The sequence below is a fragment of the Aphanomyces invadans genome, assembly GCF_000520115.1.
Source record: "Aphanomyces invadans strain NJM9701 unplaced genomic scaffold supercont1.23, whole genome shotgun sequence".
Lineage (NCBI taxonomy): Eukaryota > Oomycota > Saprolegniomycetes > Saprolegniales > Verrucalvaceae > Aphanomyces > Aphanomyces invadans.
In genome coordinates, this window is record NW_008580168.1 from 881,772 (window position 1) to 904,930 (window position 23,159).

Genomic DNA, 23,159 nt, shown 5'->3' on the forward strand with positions numbered 1-23,159 from the left:
CCATGATTCTCGGCTTTGCAACGACCAAAGTGGCGCGTCCACTCCATCGCTGGGTTTGACAGCACTCCTGAACCGCCTTCGACTAGCCATTCCAACCTCCTTTTCTCGTCGCCATTCCATCCCTTTGAAGGCGATTCCAACGCTTTCAAAGCGCATCGGGGCCATTCCCACCTGCTTCCGGCGCATTCCGCCCCCCACAGCGTTGAAAAAACCGGTATCGATTGACCAATCAAAAGGCAGAGTGCCGTTGGACAAACATATCTAAATCGAGCTGACCACACGACGGACCTGCCGCCCCATCGAGTTGGCACAAGCAAAAGCTCCTCGACATCGACACATGGCCGACGCCACTGCGATGACTTCACACTACACCCTTGCCATTGAAGAGGTGGAAGCACCTGGCAAGGCAGCCGTGGACGACAACATCTTGACCAAACGGCCACACTCGTCCAAGAAACGTGTCGTGTGCCTCGACGTGTTCCGCGGCATCACGATTTTTGCCATGATCTTTGTCAATCTTGGCGGTGGCGGACTCGAGCCGTTTATGCACGTCGAGTGGAACGGGTTGCGGCCAGCCGATTGCGTCTTTCCGTTCTTTGCATGGATCATGGGCGTGACCATGAACATCGGGATGGGGTCCCACGCACGCAAGGGAACACCGTCGAGAACCATCTTGGTCGATAGTTTCATCCGCGCCGTCAAGCTATTTCTTCTTGGACTTGTCGTGAACAACGTGCGAAACTTCAAAACCGGGCGAATTACGGGTGTCCTGCAATCGTTCGGGTTTGCCTATTTCTTTGTGACCGTGTGCATTGTGGTGGGCACCGTTGTCAAATCGAACACGTGGCCATGGCTGTGCCGCACTGTCGAAGCTTCCATCGTGGCGACGTCAGTCCTCGCCAACGTTTTGATCACGTTCTACTTGCCTGTGCCTGGCTGCCCCACAGGATACATAGGTACGCCGTTAACAGTTCAGTCGTCCTCGAATGCCGGTCGTTTTAATCTCGTGCTGTAGGCAATGAAATTGAAGGGTGCGAAGGGGGAGCTCACTTGTACATCGACATGGCCATCTTTGGCGAAGAGCACATGTACATTCCAGGGGCAAACGACCCCGAGGGGTTTTTGAACTGGATCATGGTCGCCTTCATAACGTACATCGGCTACGTTATGGGGGGATACTTTCTCCAAGTTCACGAAACGGTATGTCGTTCGGCCCGCCGCTCGTCTTCATGTTCCATGCTAAATTCAGTCGTAGCGTCACAAGGGGATGGTGCTTGTTGGCACTAGTCTGGGTCTGGCGCTCTTTGGCCTGGCCTTGACCAACTTCACGGTCGACAATGGTCTCATTCCTATCAACAAGCAGATGTGGAGCCTCTCGTATGTCTTTACAGTGTCGGGACTTGCGAGCTTGGTCCTGGCCTTGTTATATGGTGTCGTCGACAGATACGCACTTTGGAGCGGAATCCCGTTCAAATACAACGGGATGAACGCGATTGCATTGTACGTGGGGGTACGTCCATTGCGCTTGAATTCACGCAAGCCGGCGATTCACGTTGGCGCTATATAGCACGAAGTGATGGGCAACCATGCACCGTTTGGATGGGACATTGACGACGACTCGAAGACGGAACGATTCCTGAGCAATATTGGCGGAGCCATCATGTACGTATCTTCTTCAATTCTCGGAGAATTGCTCGGTCGCTGACAGCGCTCTGGTAGCTGGACTATGATTGCCATGTGGATGGCCAAAAAGTCGATTTTCATCACTGTGTAATGGCCGCGACTCCACGTGGCCACTATTTACGCGACCCGCCGCCGATCTATCCTACCGCTACACTACAAGAACGACGTCAAGGAACAGAATCGATTCATGTAGTAACTATTCATGCTTCTCTGCTGGACGCCGCCGAAGTTACCCATCGTCGTTTCAATGCCAAATGTACCGAAATCACAGGAAATTAGAAAAATATTGAAAATTATCCGTTGGTTTGAGCACGAATCTCTTATACGGCAATTTGATTGGTTCGATCTTCCATCGAGATCTCTGATTGGTGGAGAAAGTGATTGACAACCAAACTCGACACCGCGGCGATGGCTCTCAAGACGGAGGCAGAGCTCCATGCGCTTGTCAGTCGTATCCAAGAAGCGCTGTCGACTGATGCAATGAATGAGATCGAAACACTCTCAAATGAGCCTATGGGACGCTGCTTCCTTGGCGTGGGTAAGCTAGGAACCCGACGAGTCTTGATCCATTTGGTTGACGGTGATTTCGACAGCGGGGTTTCTGGAACACGCTCTGGCCACGACCGTTCGCTTTCTCAAGGTTTCTTCGCCATGCGATGAAGATGTGAATGCCACCGAGCGTGTACTCCCATCCCTCATCGTTGTTGCCATGTCTTACCCTGTGCCGTAGCTGCTCCTGACTGTTGCCAACGCCGTACTCGATGAGGACAACGCCGTTCACGCTGGTAGGTACTTTGGCAGCTCACGGAAATGATTTCACTCTGGCTGACAGCGCAACTGGGATGGCATAATGTTCTGCTCAAGCTTCTCGTCCACGACAACGAACGCATCACCGACGTACATGCATATCCGTGCCTTCGTCACGACTCCACACGTTCTGAAACGTTAGGCGGCGTCAGGTGTTGTTGTGAATTGCGCGACCCACAACTGCAATACGTCCGGTATCAACATTTCCTTTCCCTACAAGTAAGCTCTCCTTATGATTCCCATAGAACTAACGTTCTTGCCACAGAACGCTTCCACTCGAGCCGCCGACGCGCCCGTGGCCGCTGCTTCAAGCACTTCCACGAGACTCTCGCGATGACAACGATCGTGTAGTGTTGATCCGAGCGGTAACGCGACGCATGACGGGGCAACCGAAGACGGGGTATCTCTTGTGGGGCGCCGCGGTCATTCTAAGTCGGTGGATTCATTTGCATCGGTGAGTCAGAGAAAAACTACAGTCACACCGAACCGCGCAACACGGAGCTATGCGTAGCGAGTTATTCCACGGCAAGAGGGTGCTGGAAGTCGGAAGCGGCCTCGGTCTCAGTGGCATCGTCGCGGGGTTCCACAGCGACCTCACGATTCTGACCGATTACCAGCAGGACACGATCAATGCACTTGCGTACAACGTCGCCCTCAACCAAACGCCGAACACGATCGTGACGCACTTGGACTGGGACCACTTAGACGAGGTATTTGTTCACGACGAGCTGGACAAAGTATGCTTATCCCTTACAGGGGCGGGGCGACCCCAAAGTCGACCTTGTCATTGCAAGCGACATCATATGCGACCCCACGACGGCTGAAGGATTCGCCAACGTGATTCGGAGTCGTCTGTCGGGGACGGGTGCGACAACGTCCGCGAGAGGCGTGCTCAAAACTTCTGTAGGCGTCGCCTACTTGGTCAATGCCACAAGCCACAGCCGGTTTGGCGTCGTGCGGTTGCAAGAAATCCTGCTTGCACCGCCTTTTGACACGACGATCGTGCCAGTCGAGGCGCTCCCCGACGGTGCTCGCTTGCTCGATACAGTCTGGGACGCAAACGAACTCCGCTACGAGCACTACACGATACGACTTCAATGAACCTCCAAACTTTACCGCGCGAAATTACGCACGCTTACAACACACCAACGTCTTGTTAGGAAACAAACTTGCATGTCGTCGAAACTTCGAGATATATTGTGTTGGTATCTCATGGCTAAAGCGGTTGCCTCCACGAGGCGGCGCCTCGACTTTGTCGTTGAATACACCGCTGTCTTGCGCTCGCAGCTAGACCTGACCCCCCTCAAAACTGCACGGGAAGGAGTTCGTCAGGTGGACAGCAAACTCGATCGCTTTTGTGCAAGGCAATCACTTGCAGAGTAGGCTGTGCCCCGTTTGAGGTGCCCAAGTTTCGAATATGCCAGGATCGAGATGCGCAAATTGAAGCAGAAGGTTCGACCCGTGCTGTTCTCCATGACAACAGCCCACCTACCGCCCGCCACCAAGGTGCTGAGAGCTGCGGCATTCGAGCTTACCGATTGTTTACCACAACGGACAACGCGAATTTACACACTTGGCGAGCACGTTCTGTGATGTGTAGTTCCGAGTCATCGAAGCGAGCCTTGGCCACGTGACCCTCTCGTCTCCAACGAACAAGTCCCAAAGCAAGTGGTCATTCTATACCAAGTGAGTCGGCAGACATGACAAAAGAATGACCTGAGCCACGCTTCGATCGGCAGCCTCCTTCGTCCGACGATGTGGCGCAGGATGACGTTCATTCTACTCGATCACATGAATGTAACCGAACCGCTCAAAATATATCAAATAGACATTGTGAACTTCATACTGTATCAACCCTACGTGAATTAGCGATTTTTGGTCAAATGAGCCTTTACGACCGTGCGACACCAAAAAGTTGCCAAGTTCGGAAGGACAATGCCACCGCCCCCCCCGCCGTTTACGCTCGATCGGCCTCGCTACGATCCGAATACCTTCCTTGGGCGATGGAGGCTTTACAGCCAGCGCATGTTGTACCCTCAGTACGAGTACGAAAGATTTGCATCCAAAGCTTGGCCTCGTACGTTTCTTGATGTGGTGCGTAGGGGGGGCGGTTGTTCTGTGCTGATGGAACCGTGGCGCGCACGAAGGCTCGTCTGGACGACTTCAAGACTGGGCACCCAACACTCGGCCACGACGATACTGAGCTATGGGCTGCCCGTCAAGGTACACCGCTCTACGCCACGCCTTTCCCACTTGCCATCGACGGTAGTATGTGATATGGCGTTGAGCGGTGAACACGTGAAGCCATGGTACGCCCGAACACCATTCGTGTCGGCAGCAGTGTCGGCGTTTGGCATGGTGACGTGGTATGCGGGATCGAGGCGGCTTCCCAGCAAATCCAGCAAGGCCGTGGTACCATCAACAGGCTTGCCTCCTTGTGGTCTCGTGGTTCACGGCTGGTTAGGCGCTGGTGTTCACCGGGATGTTTCTCAAGGGGATGTGTCGAGATGTGAAACTCGACTTTATCTCAAACCGCTTCCGTCGTAGGTCGATCTTTGGAACGACGTCGCCTCATGCTGACACGTTAGATAGGTTGACGGAGGCAGGAAGGTGGCGGTCACAGACGGTGAGGGCGCGTACGTGGGAGTCGGTGGCGCCAGTTGTATCACACTGCCAAACTCGTTCGTTCGTGTCGTTTTCGAGTCTGTTTGCAGTTATGCTGGTCCGCGATGGAACCTTTTTGTCCCATGTTCCCCATGGCTGTAGACGTTGGTGTTGTGATTGGGGCCATGAAATTCCAACACCCTGGGTATGGCCTCGTCTTTGGTAAAACACACTACATTTGTGCGAATCCTGTCGGCTGATTGATTGTGCCGCTCGACAGGAGTTCTGACGTTGGCGGGGTGGGCCGGCCTGCCTCTGCTCTGCGCGGTGTTTCCTGCGCGTGGCGCTGTTGACGCCTCCGAACTAGAACCCGAATTCCACAACATGTTGGATAGCCATGGCGACCGCGTTGACCGGTTTACGTACGACCACTCGATCTGGGCACAAGACAAACATGCCAAGTAACAAACGGGCCGCTGACGTCGCACTAGCTGACGGCAGAGTGCAGTCGACGCTCGGGCTAGGCACAGCTTTGAAACAGTGTTTCACTGGCTAGTCGTATAAATTGAGTGGTTCCCATCCATTTGTTCTCGATATACGAGCTGGGTGCTGTCGTGATCTGCTGCGCTATGGACTCTTGTGGATCTGCCAAATATTCCAGAACGCACCAAGCCATCCCCATCATCGGACGAGACTGCCGTGCCACGTTTGGTCAAGGCTCAAAGTCAACGACGCCACACAGCCCATGCGGCCACCGCCGCAATGCTACATGCGGCGCAAACCAACGTGGGCAATGTGCAAGCACACCAATGCGGAATAGCCATCTCGGTGAGGAACTCGCTAAGCGACTTGCCTTGCATGCTGCCAAAGAGAGCAATGTTTGCACAAGCACCAAAGGCGCTACGTCGTCTCGTACTTTTCGATTCATGCACATCGTCGTGAGCAGACTCGCAGCCGTCGTGGACGTTCAAGCACGGAATTTATGGGTGGTCATGCTGTGGGAGTTCATGGCAAGTGTTGGATCCATTCAGCGCCAACACCGTTGAAATGATCGAATCTTCCGACCCACTGCGGTGTGCGCCAGGATGCAAAGTCCTCCTGCCTCCGCTCGCACCCGCGAATTCCCCAACTTGACTGGGCTCTTCAATAACCCATCGTCAGGTGCAGCATGAAGGAATCAAATTATTGCTCAAGACTCGGTCACAATGACCGTGAAGCTACATCAACGAGCGCGCAGGTCGGTCATGAGCAATTGAAAACTTGTCCAGGACTGCGTTTGTGCACGCCATTCCCTTGGTGAGCGTCGCCAAGTACGTCACCAACAGAGTATCGTTGAATTCCTGCCACGACTTTGTAAGCGTGCGACCAAAGCCAGCTCAAAGTACCCGTGTGAAAGCCATGTCAAACAGAGCAGATTTCATAGCTGGGAGCTGCTGGCAGCTGCTCGCAACTTGACGCAGCAGCGCGTGGTCAACAGGAATCTCACCTAGACAAGACACGTCAACACGAACGATGGCGTCGACGACACGCCTACCATTCTTTGTCGCTTCCAGAAAGCGCCGCAGGACGCCCAACTGCTTGTCCAACATGTGAATGGCATCGCGCAACGACCCCAAAGTCCCGTGTACTAGTCGGGATCATGAGAATGGCACACCAGAGGTCGGTTCGAGACGTCGTGGAGGGATATTAAACGCTCGCCATGTATTCCACGATGAACTTACGTGAAGACTGCGTCGGGGCATTGGTCGGTGCGACTTTTGAAATGTGATCCAGCGCAATGCCTTCCGACTCGGTTGTGGTCATCTTGAACGGGGCTTTGACAAACAGCATCGTGGGGGTGTTGTTCACAACGTGCAATTCCGACTCGTAGAGCGCCAGTGGGAGCTTTACTTTGGCGCGATCTTTGGGCTGTGGGGGCGGCGGCGTTGGGTCCAGCACGAGGAATAGTGGGGACTCGTTGAACTCCATCATCTAGGCGCAGAGGTGAGGAGGGCACGAAGCGCGAGGAAGCATACTGTGCGGTGGGTTGCCAGGTCGGACGCCTGAATTTTGCTTTGCACGGCGTACCACCCAAGGAACTCGAACCCTGGAAACACGGTGGCGAACTGCTCCGTTCGCTGGGTCAAGAAGGCCTTCAACGTCAAATTCGAGTCCGATTCACTGAGTTCCAGTGCCGACGGGAGCTCAAACGAGTCAATGACGTTAATTTCACGTCCCTTTTGGACCCCGAACAGAGCGCCAACCACGGGTTTCGTGGAAGGATTCCCTGGCGAAGCAATTGCTGCGGCGCGTGTCCAATGGTCACACAGATTCATCAAGACCAATGGATGAATGCCGACATCTACACGACCTTCGCTCGTTCCTTCGTTGAAGTGATTGGAAGAGTCTCCAGCGTTATGGGCTACCTCCACCGCCACATCGTCCAGCGAGATCGAGGCGGCAGACATGTTGGCGGAACTCTTGTCACTCTCCCTGGGGTGTGCAACTGGACTCCATCTGCGCACTCGATTGGCCATAAAGTCAAATATTTGCCAATATAATTGCACAAATTTTCGAATTTCTACCAATGAAACATGCTCATCATGTCGGAAGTTGCTAAGCATCCCATATTTGCCTCAGCGCTTGCTCCAATAGATACCACAAGCACGTGGGACGTGTGCTCTCCGCGCTTGCTCTTGGCACTGTGCTTATGTGCTGGGGGTGCTCCAGCTAGCTCACAGCGTTGCATGTTAGCTTACAGAGTTGCCTGGGTTTTGCTGCACAGGTACCATGCGCGTGGAAATGCTTGTCGACGGTACACTGATGAAGGATGCTTCCAATAACACCTCGTATAACCAAACGTCGTACACACTCCAAGTACTTGCATACGCACTCTATCTCTGCAACGGATATTGCTTGACACGGCGCGCGGCAGGGCGGAAGCGAGTGAATACCATGCCTGTCCCGAGAATCGCCAAAGTGAACCTACTCGTCAACCACTCAGAGCTGCCATCCATTCTTTACCGCAACAATTCCAGTGCGTACCAAATTCCAGCGTACGTCGCGTGCTTCCACGGCGTCATGTAAAACTCAAGGTAGTTGTACTTGCTTTTGCGAATCGGCTCGCCCGCTGGTCGAGGGGCGTCTTCATCGGCGGCCAATTCGTCAATCAAGATAGGGACGTAGTCGGTGGATCCCATGGCGCGGGCAAGTTGCGGCTGGTCGAGCCAGAAGAAGTGTCGCTTCTCGGGTTCATTCGGTGGGGAGAACGTTTTCTCCTAATGTGGACGATGTCAAACCATTTGGTCGAACCGACATTGAAATTGCACCTCTTCGCCCTGCACCATGAGCCCCATGATCGTCTCTAGCTTGGGTGCGGCTGTGAAAGCAGCTGCTGCGTTCATGTGTGCCTCCATCTCGGGCTTCGGCAGCCAGCCACGGTTCACAATCACTGAAGTTCCATTGAGTCGCTGGAAGAGCTGGTAAATGTACCCGCCCGACGACACGCGGCCGCCTTTTGTGTCTTGCATGTCAATGGGAGGCGATCGTGGATCTATTCAAGCGAGTGAGGTTTGAATCACTTCGACCCACCACCAGGTGCCACCGTACATAGATAGAAGGCAGAGCCTGGCACGAAGCTTCCTTCAATCTTCAACGGTCGGAACTCAAAGCCTTCGGAGGCTGTTGCTGCCGTGATGGTGTCTGGAAGCGCAATCACTGGTGCGTCCAGTTGCTTCTTACGCTGTTCGATCACGTCGAGTTTCCAAAAGTACCGGTTCGTCTACCTTGCTCCATGAGCTGCGGGGTCCCCAATAGTTTTGAATTTACCTGCCACACGCCCATCCCCGCAGTTCCCACCACGATGGATGAGAACACTACCGCGCCAACCTTCTGCATACTCCACTGCGTCTTGGGTGATCGAAAGGCCGATTGCTTCAATCAACCATTGGCCCAAAAGAAAACAAATTAACCAATCAATTCTCAACTGACATCACGCATCCGGATAATCTGTATCTAGGTACGAAAGGTCACGGAGTGGCTGCAGGAAGAGCGGAAAGGGCCGCTGCTCACTGACGAAGTTGTCCGAATGCGCATCGGTAACGAAGCACAGATGCTGCTACTGAATGACCCGCGGCGAAAGAGACGTGAGAGGTGACAAGATTCGATGCGTTCTCGACACCAGCGCGGTTCACTTGCTCTCCCTCCAGTGGTATGCACGTTGCCCCAGCGCTTAAAGTATGGTTAAAGGGTTTGACTGCACTGCCGGTGTGGTTTCACTGGGAAACGTGATGGAGTGATCGCGGTTATGTCGGTCGTCACTTTGTGCTCTGTAACGCGCGTTTGTACCATATTCCCGTTCTTCACACGGATCTTCCAGTCCAATCCGCCGCTTCTGTCGACATCTCCGATGGATCTGTACGACGTAGAGCCCACATTGTCCACTGGACGAAGATTTTTCGATCACGAGTTCACGTGCATGTGTGGCTCGCCGCGAAACTATTTTAAGGCTGCGTTGGACTTTCTGGCGTGGCTTGGCACTCGAGACATTTGTTCTTGTACTCGGCTTGGCATGCATGGCCAAGAATCACTGCTTGGGTGCTGTATCACTGATGCATTCAAAAGTCTGAAGAACCTGCACAACCCCTTAAAATGGAGACGAACCACGTGAGATATTCAATCGTTTGTTGGGTAGGAAAGATTTCCGCTGAATCGAAGTTTGTGAATGCCTTTCCTCCATCGCGTCTATTACTTTGCTGTGGTTCCCTGTCCTCATGGCAGCTCCCTTCCCCATCTCGAAGAATGCGCTGGGGCTTGCAGCATACGCTGATAAAACTGCCATTCGTTTCATCTTGATATCCCCACAACGACGATAGCATGGCGGCACATCGCAGGTCGAAGAGACCGACCCTGGGGGCGCTGGAAGAGGTCGAAGAAGTTGAGCCTGCAGAACCGACAACGCCCGGAGGAACATCGTCGGGAAAGAAGCGACTCCAGCTCACGATCAAGAACGTTTTGATGCGGGCACAAGTTACGCGCTTGTTCACGGACAAAGCACCCACCAACTTAGTTGTCCCAGAGTCGTTTTCCACGACGCCGCCATCATCGCTTTCCGTTAGACTAGCCCCGATCGTCGTGGCCCCACAGAAATCAGGCACAGGTCACCCGACGCCCCTGACGCCCCCACCTCTCATGCTAAACCACTTCTCGACGCAAAACGGCAACATTTGGTCCACTGTCGTGCGCAAAGCTACATTGAAGCAGCCTGGCGATGGTACCTCATCCAATCTCATGGGGGGGACTAGTTCTGCATGAGTGTGCTGATCTAGGAAGTGCAATTGCATCTCCTGACGAAGTCGACAGCGTCAGCGATAGCGCCGTCGCTGACAAAGATGCCAACGACCCGACCACCAAGCAGTCGCTACGAACACTGTTGAAAAGCCCCAAGGTCAAGCAATATGTAGACAAACATGCTGGCCGTTCTGGGGCGTCCGTGAAGCCGCTTCCGCAGTCGGCGACGATGCGGCATTGGTCCAAGGTGAACAGCTCGTCCATGTCGAACGTCGCGGATGTGACGAGCGCCCCCGAGACGACGTCGGAAGGCGCCAACGACGACGACGTAGGACTGCTTTTGCATCTTGACTTCGAACGATGTCATCACTCGCCTGTATCTAGCAAGATGCGGACGCGGAAGCGAGAAAAAAGGAAGCGAGCCATCCTGAATACGGCCGCAACCTGATCCTGGCCGAGTCGTGCCGCGCCGCGTTTTGCCGGGACGCCGAGAATCGATCCCACCAAGATCTTCTTGCGCTGCGCACGTGGTTTCAGAAAACCAAGCTCAAAACGTGCACAGATTTTGAGTCACTGCAGGCTGTCGAGGTTGTCGAGGCCCTCTAGGTTGACGTTTGTTTCAATTTGTTTTCACGGGTAGCTCACGCTGCTTTGTCGACGCATGAAGCTCCATGCGTACTACCCGAACGAAGTCGTGTTCAAGCAGGTATTTACCAACTCGCCGCGTTCACCCGTGGAAGATTGTTCATGCCAACGGCACAGGGAGACGACGGCGATGCGCTGTACATCGTGTTTTCAGGTTTGTCGTGTGGCCCTGTAGGCGCTGGGAACCACTCCATTGACATGTGCACGGGCACGATCAGGAAAAGTTGAAGTTCGTGTGACGCAAAAGGTCATGGGCGATTTCGTTGAGGTCGTTGTGTGTGAAATGAGCAAAGGTACGACCGACCTGGCCTACACCCACGGCATGACAATGTTATTAGGAGAGTTTTTTGGCGAGCGGTCGCTCCTCAACAACGAGCCTCGCGCAGGTGGGAAGACTCTTTTGGACGCCGGTGGCGCGCCGTCGCTCTGACGGCAGCGTTCCTTCGACCATGGTATAGCAACGATCGTGACCAAGACCGCCACGGAGCTCGTCTCGATCTGCCGGGACGACTACAACGTGATGTTGAAACAAGATCAGCAAGCGTTTTTGCAAAAAGCAGCGGCGGCGGGGGGCCAGCGGCTGTCCCAAGTGCGTAGTCGGCCATGGACCACAGCATCTTTTCACTGGGATGCGTTCTAGATCATGCTAAGCAACCACGACACGTACATCAAGATTCTCAAGAAGAAGCCGTCAACAAGGTCCAAAGCCGATCTCGTTACGCTCGCGACATTCCTTCAAACGCTCAAGTTTTTTCGCGGGTTGCCAAAAACGTTTGTCCAAGAGCTCTGCACGATCATCGACCTCATCAATGTCGATGCAAACACCACCATCTTCCGCGAAGGCGAAGTAGGCAAACTATTTTACGTGATCTTGAGTGGCGCCGTCGACGTCAAGATCAGCGCGGTCGACAAGCGGGGCGGGCCCATGCAGACCAAGTTGGTCAACTTGGGTGAAGGCAGCCACTTTGGGGACTTGGCGCTCATGAAGAGTACGTTCCGATGAACGAACGGATCGTAACAACGCGGCCGCTAGAGGATGGTTTGCGCAGCGCCACAGTCGTGTCCACCCATGCGTGCGAGCTGCTCATCATTGCCGAGAAAGATTACAACGCAATCCTCAAGAAGCTCCAACGCGAAGACATGGAGAAGCGCATGGCGTTGCTCGACAAAATTCCGATCTTTCAGTCGGTCGAGTGGACGTCCGAGATCATGAAGGAAGTCAGCTACGTCCTCGTCGAGCAACGCTTGCCCGCAGGCACTGTCGTGTACAAGCAAGGTGAGTACGTACCCGCGAGCTCCCGACGCTGCTGCAAATGACGCATTGTAGGCGACAAAGCAGTGCACTTGTACTTCCTCATCCGCGGTGAAGTCATCATCTCGCAGATAGTCAAGGACCCCAAGTCCCTCCGCGAGCACTCTGTCGTGGTCGAGCGCCTCGGGCCGTTCAATGTGCTCGGAGACGATGCGTACGTTTTCTTGGGTTTATGGCATGCCCGTCGGTCCACACGATCAAGAGCAATGTGGCATGGGGTGGCTGGCGTGCGACCGACCCCTATTGGCCTGTGCTCGTCATAACGATTGTGCTCGCATTAGCGCCACTGGAAAGAACTTCAACGAAGCTGTCATTCGCAGTGAATCTGCGACGGCCAACACCCCCATCGAAGTACGACATTGGGTGGCGCTCGCGTTTGGATCTTCAACACGAATTCTCGAGTAGGTCCTGGTGCTGTCCAAGTACGACGTGTTCAATCGGTTGTCGCGCACCGCACGAGAAACTCTTCGCGGCCATACGCATCGCCACAAGCAGCCCGTCGTCGTGTTCGATCAGCTGTACAAGACGCTCAAATGGGACGAGTACAAGGCTCAGGTTATCGTGGTCCATGCGCTGGGCTGGCGCTTCCATTGTTGCAGCTGAATGGGTCTGTAGGTCGTACGAAGGGAGGTCAACGTCAACCGGCTCAAGAAGGTTTTGCCACACACGGCGCGGTTCGGGGCGACCTCGACGTCAGTGTCGCAGGTACGTGTTCCGAATTGCGTTGTAGACCGAGCGATTCCGTCGACAAACTCACGCACGTGTAGCGCGGCGGCGGCAAACACACCCCGCTCATCGAAGGCAACGAGCTTCTGCTGCTGAGTCCAATTAAGCATTCGACGGCCACCCCGTCGAAAACGCTGGCCAACTACACTGTCCACTACAACCCGGACGTCACGACCCAAGACCGAAAAGCATTGCTGCGCGCGGTCGTGGACGCGCACGCGCGGGAAGCGATGAAAACGCTGGACGAAGGCAACCCGATGGTATACCTCGACTACTTGGGTGCGGTGCCGGTAGCTTGAATTCCGAATTGACTGTGCATTGTAGCTCCGGCCGCGCTCACGTCGACGTCGACCGCGTTTGAAAGCATCATGCACCCGACCGACGGCGTCTCGGAAAACTTCATCTTTTCGATACCGCCGTCGCGCAAGCCAAACGGAGGAGGGTCGATGGCCAAGGCAGGAGGAGTTGCATCTCCCGACAAGACCCGTGCCTCGCCCAAGCACTTGTCATCAACCACGCCGCCATCAAATCCAACGCCACCCGGAGGACTGCACAGCCGTCTGCGCCACGTCAGTCCTGGCTTTATCGTTGTAAACGTTGCCGGTCGAGGTAGTCATCGTTGATAGTGTTGCCGCATGCGTAACATGCCCCGACAGAGCTGTACCCGGTGTCACCTCAGCCAGCGTTCCGCATCGTCGGTCAATTCGCCGCCTTCGATGATGCCGTCGCCCGTGCGCAGCACGTTGAAGCCCATGAGAATACGCATGCATATCGGTCGTACGCGGCTCAACCAGACCACCCCGTCGAATACTTTGTCGTCGAGACGGCGCGGCATGTTCTGGTTCCACCGACCATGGCCCGCCTTTCCAGCCGCGAGTACTGCAGCACGAGGCTGCATGAGTACTTGCATGACCACGGCAACCTGAACAAGCTCAAAGTTTCATTTCGCCAGCTCCAACAAGGTTGTGTGCTTACGCGTCCAAACAAGCTCGACTGATGATCGTAGGCACTTCCACTATACTGGCCGACGAGTCAGCCACATTGCCCCGCCACGAGATCGACGGCATCATGAACGAAATGTGCGGTCACTTGGAGTGCCTCGCTCTGGCCGCACCGCTGCAGGCGCCTCCAGCCCCGAATGAATCCGCCAAGGTTGTGCCGCATCTACCATCGATGGATCTTGACCGGCCATTCTGGTGTCTGTAGTGCGTGAAGAAGCAAACGCTTCAGTTGCAAGACATCGAGCACAGCCACATGCCGGCCGAGCTCAAGCAAGCCAAATGCAATTTCGCCTGTGTGTCGACGCTGCTAGTCGGCGACGCCTCCGAGCCGAGTTTGTGCGTGTACGGGTGCTATCCGACGGAAGCCGAGGCGACGGACTTTGCTGAGAACGGGTTCGGATGACGACGGCACCTGCGCGCAATTACGTTGTTTGGATAGGTACCCGAACGAGCTCAGCGACCAAGCGCTGCTGTGTGTTGTCCCCATGTACGAATGGATCTATTTCGAAGACGCGAGCGACTGGTGCCTTCAAATGCGCAAGTCCCAAGACCGACACAACTTGGCTGTACACAAGAAGGAGCTGCACGCGATTCAGCAGCAGCCGATGGTCGCGAACGCAGTGTCTGTCGCAGTGGCAGTCCCCCGTGAGGTATTGTCCCCAACCGCATGTTGAGACGTTCGTTTATCTCGTGTGCAGGCTCCAGGGTGGATGGTCGAGCAGCAGCAAGGCCAGCGGCTGCATCAACTTATATGTTCCCATATGGGCGTCAAATCTACCGACAGGGATCAAGACGTGAAAGGCCTCGAAGACGAAGCATATACGTAGGCTGCAGCAACAACGCGATACGAAGGATCGACCTGAGCGACGGTTCTCGTAGGGTGAAGAGCAGCGTCACATTAGAGCAGAAGATGGATGCTCTCCATGACATCCTGAACGCTCGCCATCAACCGTCCGGGCTTGGAACGAGCCTCCAGAAGATGCAGAAGGTGCAGCGGTTTGGGCACATCATGAAGTTGCGCCTGCACAAGGCCGACTAACTGTGAAGACACGGTGGAGAGTGCATGATGATGAAAACACCGACATTCTGCGCTCTTTTATGCATTACATGCACTCCAGGCGTATTTAAAAAAACTCAATTCGAAAGGCATCGAATAAAAATCTCCTCTTCATTAAAAGCCACACAGTGGATATGAGAGTGACGGTTGGTCATATATCTGTTGTGTTAAAACCATGAGCAAGCGGAGACGCGACGCGGAGGATCGCAGAGGTATTGGCGCTCACTGGACCCGACGAGTAAGCGCCGCCGTGCCTGACATTTGGTAGAGTCAAAGAAGGCGAAGAAGAGCCACAAGAAGCATAAGAAGCACAAGGCGTCCAAGCATGACTCGCCAGGTATGGACTGTGCCACGAGCGCGTGTCTTCGCATCTAACGGAGGATCATGGCAGAGGCGACGATTACAATCGACGACTACTTTGAGCGCGCCAAAGAGTTCCGCGTGTGGCTCAAGCTCGAGAAGAACGTGTGCTTTGACGACTTGACGTCCACCGACGCGATGACGTACTTTGACAAGTTTGTGACCAAGTGGAATGCGAACCGACTGGATTCGATGTACTACACATCCATTCCACAGCATATTCTTGAGAGCATCCAGCGCACCCAGCACAAGTGGGGGTTCAAGATGAACGAGCACGAGCGGTTGGAACTCGCATCGATGAAGGACTCGGTCGACATCTCGACGAACACAGCTCCCGGTGCGACGTCGTCGGCGGCGATGGGATCGACTGGCCATCGTTCTGCCACTGCCATAGTATCTCGCCGCGACATTCCCGATTGCGACTCGGACGAAGAGCGGAAGCGGGCGAAGCGAGAAAGGAAGGCGTATGCGAAGCACAAAGAGATGGTGCACGAGGAGCTGGCACCAAAACCGACGGGCAGGTTCGTGGATCCCCATATCCGTCGAGATCACAATCCTTACGTCGTTGAATAGAGAGGCCACGATTGAGAAAAAGCGACAAATCGCTGCAAGCGTGCACGGGGCTGCGCGACAGAAGGAGGATGCAAAGGATGGGTTGAACCTCAGCGACGATTTCTTGATGGGTGGCTCGGACGACTTTCAGGCACGCCTCCAACGCCGCAAGTATGCGCAGGACCGACGAGCCGATGAAATGAATCAACGGGTGGCAGCAGCCAAGGTGAGTGCGCGTGAAACTCGAACACTCGGCTTGGCCACGCATGGGCCAATTTGTCGTCTTTCGAAATCTCAGGCGGCGCTTGACAATGGGTGTGACCATCCTAGGACGCGGAAGCCGCGCGCATGCAGAAGTTCCTGGCGGACATGGGAATTTAACCAGGTCAAGAACGGATTCAGATTGCCCCACGACAATAAAGTCTCCAATGGGAGATCCATGTCGGGTCACGGGAGCGCTCTATCGTCCATGCATCGTGTCCGCAGCAACTCTTGATGAAATGTAAACACGAAACCAGCGCCCACTTGCTGCCCTTTGAACACAGCGACACTGTCGTCACGTAATTCTCACAGTTCGACCCATCCTTGTCGTTTATCTGAGCGGCATTGAAGTCCGTGGGCCGGTCAAGGTACCGCTGGATCGTCGAGCACGCTGTGTCGTGGAATGGATTGCCTTGGATTTGAATACACGCGCTTGCTCAAATGCATTCAGCTTTTCTTCAAACGTCGGGGGCGGTTTGGGCGGATCGTGGATGAGCGTTCCTGGAATCCAGTCATAGTCAAGTCGATAGTGCGATGGGTGGCGAAGGGGCAAGAGCGTTGGGGTCCTTTGGGGGGACGAGTTGTCCTGGGCATGGACGTTGATGGGAATGGCTACCCAGCATTGCTTTGGGTTGACGTGTTCCTTCAATCTACCGTCATGTGTAAGGTACACCACTTGAAATTGGGAACGAACGAACCGGTGCCACTTCTTGATGCCCATTTTGCGTACGCCATGGATGTGGGGTGGCATTACAGGCGACAGCGGCGCCAGTCCGCGTGGAGGGCGGGCGTCATGGTGGAGTCGGTGGGATCGCGGCACATTCGGCGTAAAGTCTTCACGAGCCCAGACACGCTTGAGTGTCGAAACAAGCAGTTCACGCTCTTTGGCATGGCACAACATCAGCTTGTCAAGATAACTGGAATTCTTACGGCGGTGTTCGGGGCTGTCGAGAGCACGAACAGCTTTCTGCTTCAAGAGACGTCGCCGTCGCCGTCGTGCTTTCGCTCGTCGTCGAAACATCAGTCGGGCTGCACACCCTCGCCACCACCGCTGAAGCAATCGAACGGCCATGATCTGCCATGCCGCTACCAAGACGTTTGCAACGATGTCCGAGGCCCGCTCACGACAGAGCAAGCGGCGCCTAGAAAGAGACATCGCAGGTCACACGTAACGGACTCCTTGGTGAATCGAACTAAGTCGTTCAGTGTCTGGTAAAGATCGATCTGTCACTGCCTTGCGGCTTCACAAGGCATTCAGGATCGTCAACAGCGCACCACTTCAAAAATTCCTCGAGGAATTGTGACCTGCCAAATGCTGATCGTACCCCACATCTCGAAGGAACTGTGCGGCGGCAGAGCGGTCCTGCGCTTCCAGCGCCCATCGCGAAGCAGCGTGCCTGTAGTTGTGCTGAATGACCCGAGCATATTGAGTCTGTTTGATGTGCCAAGCTCGGTGCAAGTTGGATGCGACGTGGGCTGTGGTCGTATCTAAGAGCCGCATGACTTTGTCGGTAGCAGCGGCGTGGACCGCAGCTTTGTAATGGCGGAGCTCAATGCGACACTTCGCACGGTCGACCCACCCTCGCACAAATCGCTCGACAAGCTGCATGGCGCGCTCAGATCTGTTGCACACAGTAAGTTGCATTTCATGGAGCTGGCGAAATACTATACCGCAGGGCGGACGTCATGCCGCGCGAAAAGAACATTTTGGCGAACTTTTGGAGCTTGTCGAGAACTTTGAACGACGGGATCTTGGAGAACACGTACTTGTGTGCGAGGCTCGTGAACCTTGCCAGAGGTTTTGCCATCGCCTCGGGCACGCGCAGAGCCGTCGTGAGGGTACGGCAGGCAGCTGCGGTGGTTTTCGACACTTTGTTCACCAAGCGGTGTATTGGCGACGTCGATCGCACAGCCATAGAGCGACCGACCTGTTTGGGAACTCGCCGTCGAGTTGGAAAAATTCGCGACGCCAACTGGATTGTCGATGTGATCGTTGTCTTGATCTTGGTGATGCTTTGGGTCACGTGGTCTTCGTGGCGTCGCACCAGCATTGTGGAGTTCACAGATGCAGATGGAGTCGAGGGAAAGTGCAATGCAACGTGCAACTGTTCCTTTCGCGCTTTTGCATTCTCGAAGAGCTTCTTCATGACCCCTTGAAGGCCACCAGGGCAGGTGCGGCGACGATAGTGATGTCTACTTGGTGAGGGATTGAAACTGTTCGTCGTTACGCTGAGCTGGATCTCCGAAGGATATAACAGCAGAGCACTCGTCATACGCACCGCACATACCGTTGCGCTTCTGCTACTTGTTCATCTGGCCAGTTCTATCGCCTTGATGGCCGATGGCGATCGGTTTGTTGTGCAGCCATCCTGCGCTCCTGGTGGCGGGAAATGGGTTTTCTCGAGGTTGAAGTTTCTTGAATTTGAATTCAGCCGATTTAAATTTTATCGAATTTTCTCCGATTGGAGCAATGATGCCAATTTTACACGAAAATTTGAACCTGTGCAAAGCATTTGCGAATTCAACAACGACGGTGGCGGCAACGAGTTGATGCGTGCGCTGACCCCATTCCTCAAGACCTGCCTCCTGGTGGCTCTGTCAACCCCGCTGCAAGACGTCCTGAACATGCGTGACCGAATTTCCAGGTTTGGGATAATGGGCCCGCACATCGTCCTCGTGTCACGACTGGACCCCCAGTCAAACGCTGTCCTTGTGCACGATGGATCCCACTCGATGTGGGCGTTCTTGCCGCCGTCGTCTGTGCAAGTTATCCATCGGACGTATCCTCACATTCGGTCGTTGAAGGACTTTCGTGGATGTGTAGTGCGTGTCGAAGTGAGTCACTTCTCGACACCACGCCGACATACTTCAGCGTCTCACGCGACAACGAGTTTGGGGCGGATCTGTCTGCACGTCATGAGCATGGAGATTCTTGACGTGCCATCAATCTCACCGAATGAATCACCACTTGTTCTGCACGATCCGTCCATCGCGTCTCAAATCTTGGATATGCCTCTGGCGCGCCTGGAAGCTCGCCTCCTTCCTCACAACTCTACTTCGTCAGATCAACCACTCCACCCTCACAATCGGCGATACTATCACGCGTACATGTTTCATGAGGGCCATCCACTTACACTAGAAGACTGCATTATCCCATCGGACCAGTGGCGACAGGTTGTAGGCGACAATCTGAAGGACTCACTAGTGCTTGCACAGAAGCGGAGCGATTCCTTGCCGCTATCGTCGTCGGAAAGCCAGGCTGCGGCTGGATCACTTCCAACTTCAGCTTCCCTTTATACTTCAATCACCACGCTTCCATCCGCTTCGTCCGCGCTACTCAGCAACGATACTCCAGTCGCAGCGGACACTCAGGCGACACGAGCATCCTCAGCCTCATTAGCGACTCAAGCTCCTTCGGCCTCGCCCCCTACCCGTCCTTATGCTTTCTGCCACCAAAGCCTCCCAGACAACTTTATCGTGGACTCCGATACCTCGCCTGCCTCCTCGGCGTTTTCGAACAGCTCGCAACATGCCTACCCGCGCCCACTCTCAACTCCACCTATCGAAACCACCGACCATCTTCGCAAAACGATGGCGCCTTCGTTCGCCGACAAAGAGAATCCGCTACAGACTTCAAAAACGACTGGTCGCGCCATGAATTCTGTCAACACCGCGGGTAGTCAAACCCCGCGGCAACCTCTGGGCAATACGACCAACTTGGTCTCACCCACTTTGCCCGTCGACGGCCAACTTGACCTCGCTGCACCACACGATGTGCTGACACGAAAAAGTGCGAAGCGTTCCGCGACATTGCGACGTCGTTCCAAGTCGACTTCGTCGTCGTCGTCATCGTCGTCCTGCAAGCGATCTCGTTTCTCGTCACGGTAAGCTTCCTGCAGCTGTGTTTGTCGAGGATGGGTCTCTATTGATTCTATGTCGAGTGATTCCTTTTCCAGTTCCTGTGGCTGCGATGGCATGCAGGTGAAATGTGTTTGTCCATGGTACTCGGTCGACTGTCCCTTTGAATTTTCTTGAAACAAAATTTGTCCTCTTCGTGGCATCATTTAGTTACTGTTCGTACGCAGATTTGACTGGGACGATGAAACAAAAGATGAAGTCGCCAAAGCATCTCCTCCAACCCGACGACCATGTGCGTTGGGCTTGGATGGACCGTCACCGCGGAGAGGCTGCGTGGACGAGTTGTCATCACCTAGGCGTGCCTTCATTCACTCGACGTACTTTTCCCAGTGGCAAACGCAGCAGGAAACGCAGACGCGACTTGAATCGTCCCCAACCACAACAAGCCCCCTCGTGCGGCAACCACCTGACAACGAATACGACCTGATGTCGGTGCTGGATGAACGGCACGACAGCACCGGCGATAGCGAAACTGCTCGTGCGACGGATTTCTTTGCCACGATGCATTTCCGACCGTCCATTCGACATGGCGAACTCCATGCGATCCAATTGGCAACCGTAGATTGCACGGCAGCCGTTCTCGATTTCATTCGAAGAGGACGAAATGCCAGAAAGCAACAACCGCACGCACTACCCCGACCTGTTTAAATCCCCATATCATGGCATGGTCGGCGTCCCTGGCATCAAAGAGAGGCTAGAACAGAAGTACGGCAGCTAGCAGTGCGAACTCGCATAATCGAGTGCAGAGCACGATATTGAATTCTCTGCAGTTTGCCCCTCCATGGTCAGTCGCTACAGTGGTGCCCTCGTCAACGGAAGGTTGCCCCACGCCCTGCACGAACATGGTAGTTGAACCCCTCGTCGAGAAGGCGATGCCACTTGGCTCTATCCCTCCTTCCGTGGCTTCGTACGCAACATACTTGCGTGTGCGGCACTGATGTCCGAGGAGATTCGTTTCGGTGGCACGACTGGCATCCTTTGGCCGTACGAGGTCGTCCACAAGAACTTGGATGCGTATCTTAGGGACTTGAGATTGTTCGAGTCATTTAGTGGGGCGTACCTTGCGTTTCCTCTGGTTAGCTCCCGCAAGCGGCGGTGCCAGAACTGGTCGAGTTCACAGCCGAGAATACGACGACCATACCAACGTTTCTTACTTTGACAGACTCCATCACCCAAGTGGGAAGGCTCCCCGACCTTTGGGTTCCTGGTTCACTTGAGCAACACAACATTCGCAAAGCAGGCACAATCGAGCTGCTGCGACTACAGCGCCTGGACGACTGAGAATCTACCTACTGCCCTCACGCCGTTTTGCTGTGCACATCGGACAATGCGTAGTATAAGGCGGATCGATCGGCCAACTAGGCAACATTTTGTGCATGCTACGAGAAACCACCTATCGACGTTCGACACTTTTCACGACATGCATGACAGCTCGACCCTCCATGGAGCGTCCTGGGTGCCAAAGAGCAACTAAAATGAGGACACTTGCCCTCGTGCTGCCTGCGACGTTGCTTGGTGCATTGCATCCCCGAATAGACAAGTTTGCGACATAGTCAAGATGGAGGGCCACAGCCGCAACGAGTGTGGTGCTCGATATAGAATCGAGCAAATCGCATCATGCAGGCGACTCCGTCCCCCATCGAGTCGCAAACAGTCGCCCGGCAGTTGTTGCAACGCACAACAATTAGATCCAAGATGGCGTCCGCGCTAAAGTTAGGCTGACATCCTTCATCTCGCCAGGGACTCACTTTGCCTCTCGCCTCGCCAAGCAAAACATACCCAACACATCGTGTCGACCATGCAATTCACCCACCTTTTTGCAGTCTTGAGCTTGGCTGCTGTGGCCCGCGCCGACTGCGACAGTGACGTCACGACCGCGAACGCTGTCTTGTTCACTCAAGCGTGCATGAACGACCTGCAAGGTGGCGATCGGCTGTCGTACGCCACCGTCTTTGAAGATTACCGAAGCAACGCCAACACCATCTACAAGTATGGGCTGTGCGGGTCCACGACGTGCAAGGATGAAGTCGCCGCGTCCAACTACCCGACATGCGCCGTCACTAGTGCGACGAGCTACACGGCCGAGGTCGCGGGGCTAGCTACAGCCTGCGGGACATTGGACACTGCTGTTGCCGCCAACGGTGGCACGTGCACCGAAGCTCAAATCGCCGACAACATTTGGGCGAAGCATGTCGTAGTTCTCGACTCGGCTTGCGCGACAGGGATCAGCGCGACGGCGGGCAGTTCGTGGTACACTGTGTTCCAGACTCTGGACACCGCGACGCCCAGTACTCTCACCGACTACTGTGCGACTTCGGCCTGCGTGGACCTTGCCACGACCACGAAAGCGAAGCTGGCGAGCTGCACGGACGGAACGGACTCGAATAAGGACCTCTACGCGGCCGTGGGGGACGTCATCACGTATTGCAACACACCGACAACCACCGCAGCTCCCACGACGACCGCCACCACCACCGCAGCTCCCACGACGACCGCCACCACCACCGCAGCCCCCACGACGACCGCCACGACCACCGTAGCTCCTGGGGCGACCACCACCACCGCAGCCCCCACGACGACTGCTACCACTACTGCAGCCCCCGCGGCCACCACGACTGTTGCGCCTACCACGACCACTGCTGCCCCCACCCCCACGCCTACCAAGTCGTCTGCGACCACCGTCGGCGCCACGGCCTTAGTGACGCTTGCGGTGGCCGTGATGGCGCTCTAGACTAGCACCCTCACACTTGCATTTTCATAATGCACGGATTTCGTGTATGGATTCGTCACGTGCTAATCACTGTCTGCACAAAGTTGGAAAATGCACGTCGTGGGATCGAACCCGGGTCGACTTGCCACGTCATTGATTAACAGTTGTCGACAACATCAAACGACCTTTTTGCCATATCTCAGCCAATACATATCCAATTAACGTAGGAATTTGAATGTGGTATACGGCGTCACC

At 54.8% G+C, this 23,159-nt stretch overlaps 10 protein-coding genes across 11 annotated transcripts; 7 read left to right on the top strand and 3 right to left on the bottom strand.

Moving 5' to 3' along the window:
• Nucleotides 1–99: 99 nt before the first annotated feature.
• On the top strand, nt 100–1,997 carry H310_09993 (hypothetical protein). The gene is made up of 5 exons (XM_008876229.1): nt 100–956; nt 1,016–1,200; nt 1,256–1,510; nt 1,568–1,662; nt 1,720–1,997. Exons 1-5 carry the CDS (start codon nt 338–340, stop codon nt 1,772–1,774), a joined length of 1,209 nt encoding a protein of 402 aa, XP_008874451.1. The 5' UTR covers nt 100–337; the 3' UTR covers nt 1,775–1,997.
• A 94-nt stretch (nt 1,998–2,091) lies between these two features.
• Nucleotides 2,092–3,591, top strand: H310_09994 (hypothetical protein; the record flags this gene model as incomplete). The annotated part of the gene is made up of 9 exons (XM_008876230.1): nt 2,092–2,221; nt 2,277–2,365; nt 2,414–2,468; nt 2,516–2,580; nt 2,633–2,709; nt 2,756–2,944; nt 3,002–3,200; nt 3,247–3,355; nt 3,398–3,591. The coding sequence occupies 9 exons, from the start codon at nt 2,092–2,094 to the stop codon at nt 3,589–3,591; spliced, it is 1,107 nt and encodes a 368-aa protein (XP_008874452.1).
• Nucleotides 3,592–4,493: 902 nt separating this feature from the next.
• H310_09995 (hypothetical protein) lies at nt 4,494–5,559 on the top strand (the record flags this gene model as incomplete). Its single annotated transcript, XM_008876231.1, has 6 exons — nt 4,494–4,535; nt 4,593–4,713; nt 4,760–4,902; nt 4,955–5,033; nt 5,257–5,316; nt 5,375–5,559. 6 exons carry the CDS (start codon nt 4,494–4,496, stop codon nt 5,557–5,559), a joined length of 630 nt encoding a protein of 209 aa, XP_008874453.1.
• Nucleotides 5,560–6,251: 692 nt separating this feature from the next.
• Nucleotides 6,252–7,575, bottom strand: H310_09996 (hypothetical protein). The gene is made up of 5 exons (XM_008876232.1): nt 7,110–7,575; nt 6,816–7,065; nt 6,629–6,721; nt 6,480–6,580; nt 6,252–6,434 (listed from the first exon to the last, which is right to left on the bottom strand). The coding sequence occupies exons 1-5, from the start codon at nt 7,539–7,541 to the stop codon at nt 6,312–6,314; spliced, it is 999 nt and encodes a 332-aa protein (XP_008874454.1). The 5' UTR covers nt 7,542–7,575; the 3' UTR covers nt 6,252–6,311.
• A 254-nt stretch (nt 7,576–7,829) lies between these two features.
• H310_09997 (hypothetical protein) lies at nt 7,830–8,996 on the bottom strand. The gene is made up of 5 exons (XM_008876233.1): nt 8,902–8,996; nt 8,683–8,854; nt 8,403–8,626; nt 8,119–8,351; nt 7,830–8,058 (listed from the first exon to the last, which is right to left on the bottom strand). Exons 1-5 carry the CDS (start codon nt 8,968–8,970, stop codon nt 7,968–7,970), a joined length of 789 nt encoding a protein of 262 aa, XP_008874455.1. The 5' UTR covers nt 8,971–8,996; the 3' UTR covers nt 7,830–7,967.
• A 926-nt stretch (nt 8,997–9,922) lies between these two features.
• Nucleotides 9,923–15,226, top strand: H310_09998 (hypothetical protein). The gene is made up of 22 exons (XM_008876234.1): nt 9,923–10,345; nt 10,401–10,690; nt 10,747–10,950; nt 11,003–11,068; nt 11,125–11,161; nt 11,226–11,300; nt 11,346–11,393; nt 11,466–11,596; nt 11,648–11,996; nt 12,041–12,283; nt 12,335–12,473; nt 12,601–12,670; nt 12,725–12,874; nt 12,935–13,024; nt 13,087–13,324; nt 13,370–13,654; nt 13,702–14,007; nt 14,052–14,197; nt 14,252–14,439; nt 14,486–14,696; nt 14,745–14,869; nt 14,926–15,226. The coding sequence occupies exons 1-22, from the start codon at nt 9,949–9,951 to the stop codon at nt 15,083–15,085; spliced, it is 3,948 nt and encodes a 1,315-aa protein (XP_008874456.1). The 5' UTR covers nt 9,923–9,948; the 3' UTR covers nt 15,086–15,226.
• A 21-nt stretch (nt 15,227–15,247) lies between these two features.
• On the top strand, nt 15,248–16,716 carry H310_09999. Of its 2 annotated transcripts, XM_008876235.1 has the most exons (5): nt 15,248–15,315; nt 15,372–15,440; nt 15,495–15,984; nt 16,037–16,241; nt 16,346–16,716. In XM_008876235.1, exons 1-5 carry the CDS (start codon nt 15,279–15,281, stop codon nt 16,394–16,396), a joined length of 852 nt encoding a protein of 283 aa, XP_008874457.1. In that variant the 5' UTR covers nt 15,248–15,278; the 3' UTR covers nt 16,397–16,716. The 2 variants fall into 2 exon arrangements, with proteins under 2 accessions (XP_008874457.1, XP_008874458.1); XM_008876236.1 differs by lacking the exon at nt 15,248–15,315 and having other exon boundaries at nt 15,322–15,440.
• On the bottom strand, nt 16,608–18,423 carry H310_10000 (hypothetical protein; the record flags this gene model as incomplete). The annotated part of the gene is made up of 4 exons (XM_008876237.1): nt 16,608–16,926; nt 16,975–17,220; nt 17,602–17,898; nt 17,948–18,423. 4 exons carry the CDS (start codon nt 18,421–18,423, stop codon nt 16,608–16,610), a joined length of 1,338 nt encoding a protein of 445 aa, XP_008874459.1.
• A 367-nt stretch (nt 18,424–18,790) lies between these two features.
• On the top strand, nt 18,791–20,970 carry H310_10001 (hypothetical protein). The gene is made up of 2 exons (XM_008876238.1): nt 18,791–20,160; nt 20,362–20,970. Exons 1-2 carry the CDS (start codon nt 18,827–18,829, stop codon nt 20,840–20,842), a joined length of 1,815 nt encoding a protein of 604 aa, XP_008874460.1. The 5' UTR covers nt 18,791–18,826; the 3' UTR covers nt 20,843–20,970.
• A 925-nt stretch (nt 20,971–21,895) lies between these two features.
• On the top strand, nt 21,896–22,925 carry H310_10002 (hypothetical protein; the record flags this gene model as incomplete). Its single annotated transcript, XM_008876239.1, has 1 exon — nt 21,896–22,925. Exon 1 carries the CDS (start codon nt 21,993–21,995, stop codon nt 22,923–22,925), a length of 933 nt encoding a protein of 310 aa, XP_008874461.1. The 5' UTR covers nt 21,896–21,992.
• Nucleotides 22,926–23,159: the final 234 nt, after the last annotated feature.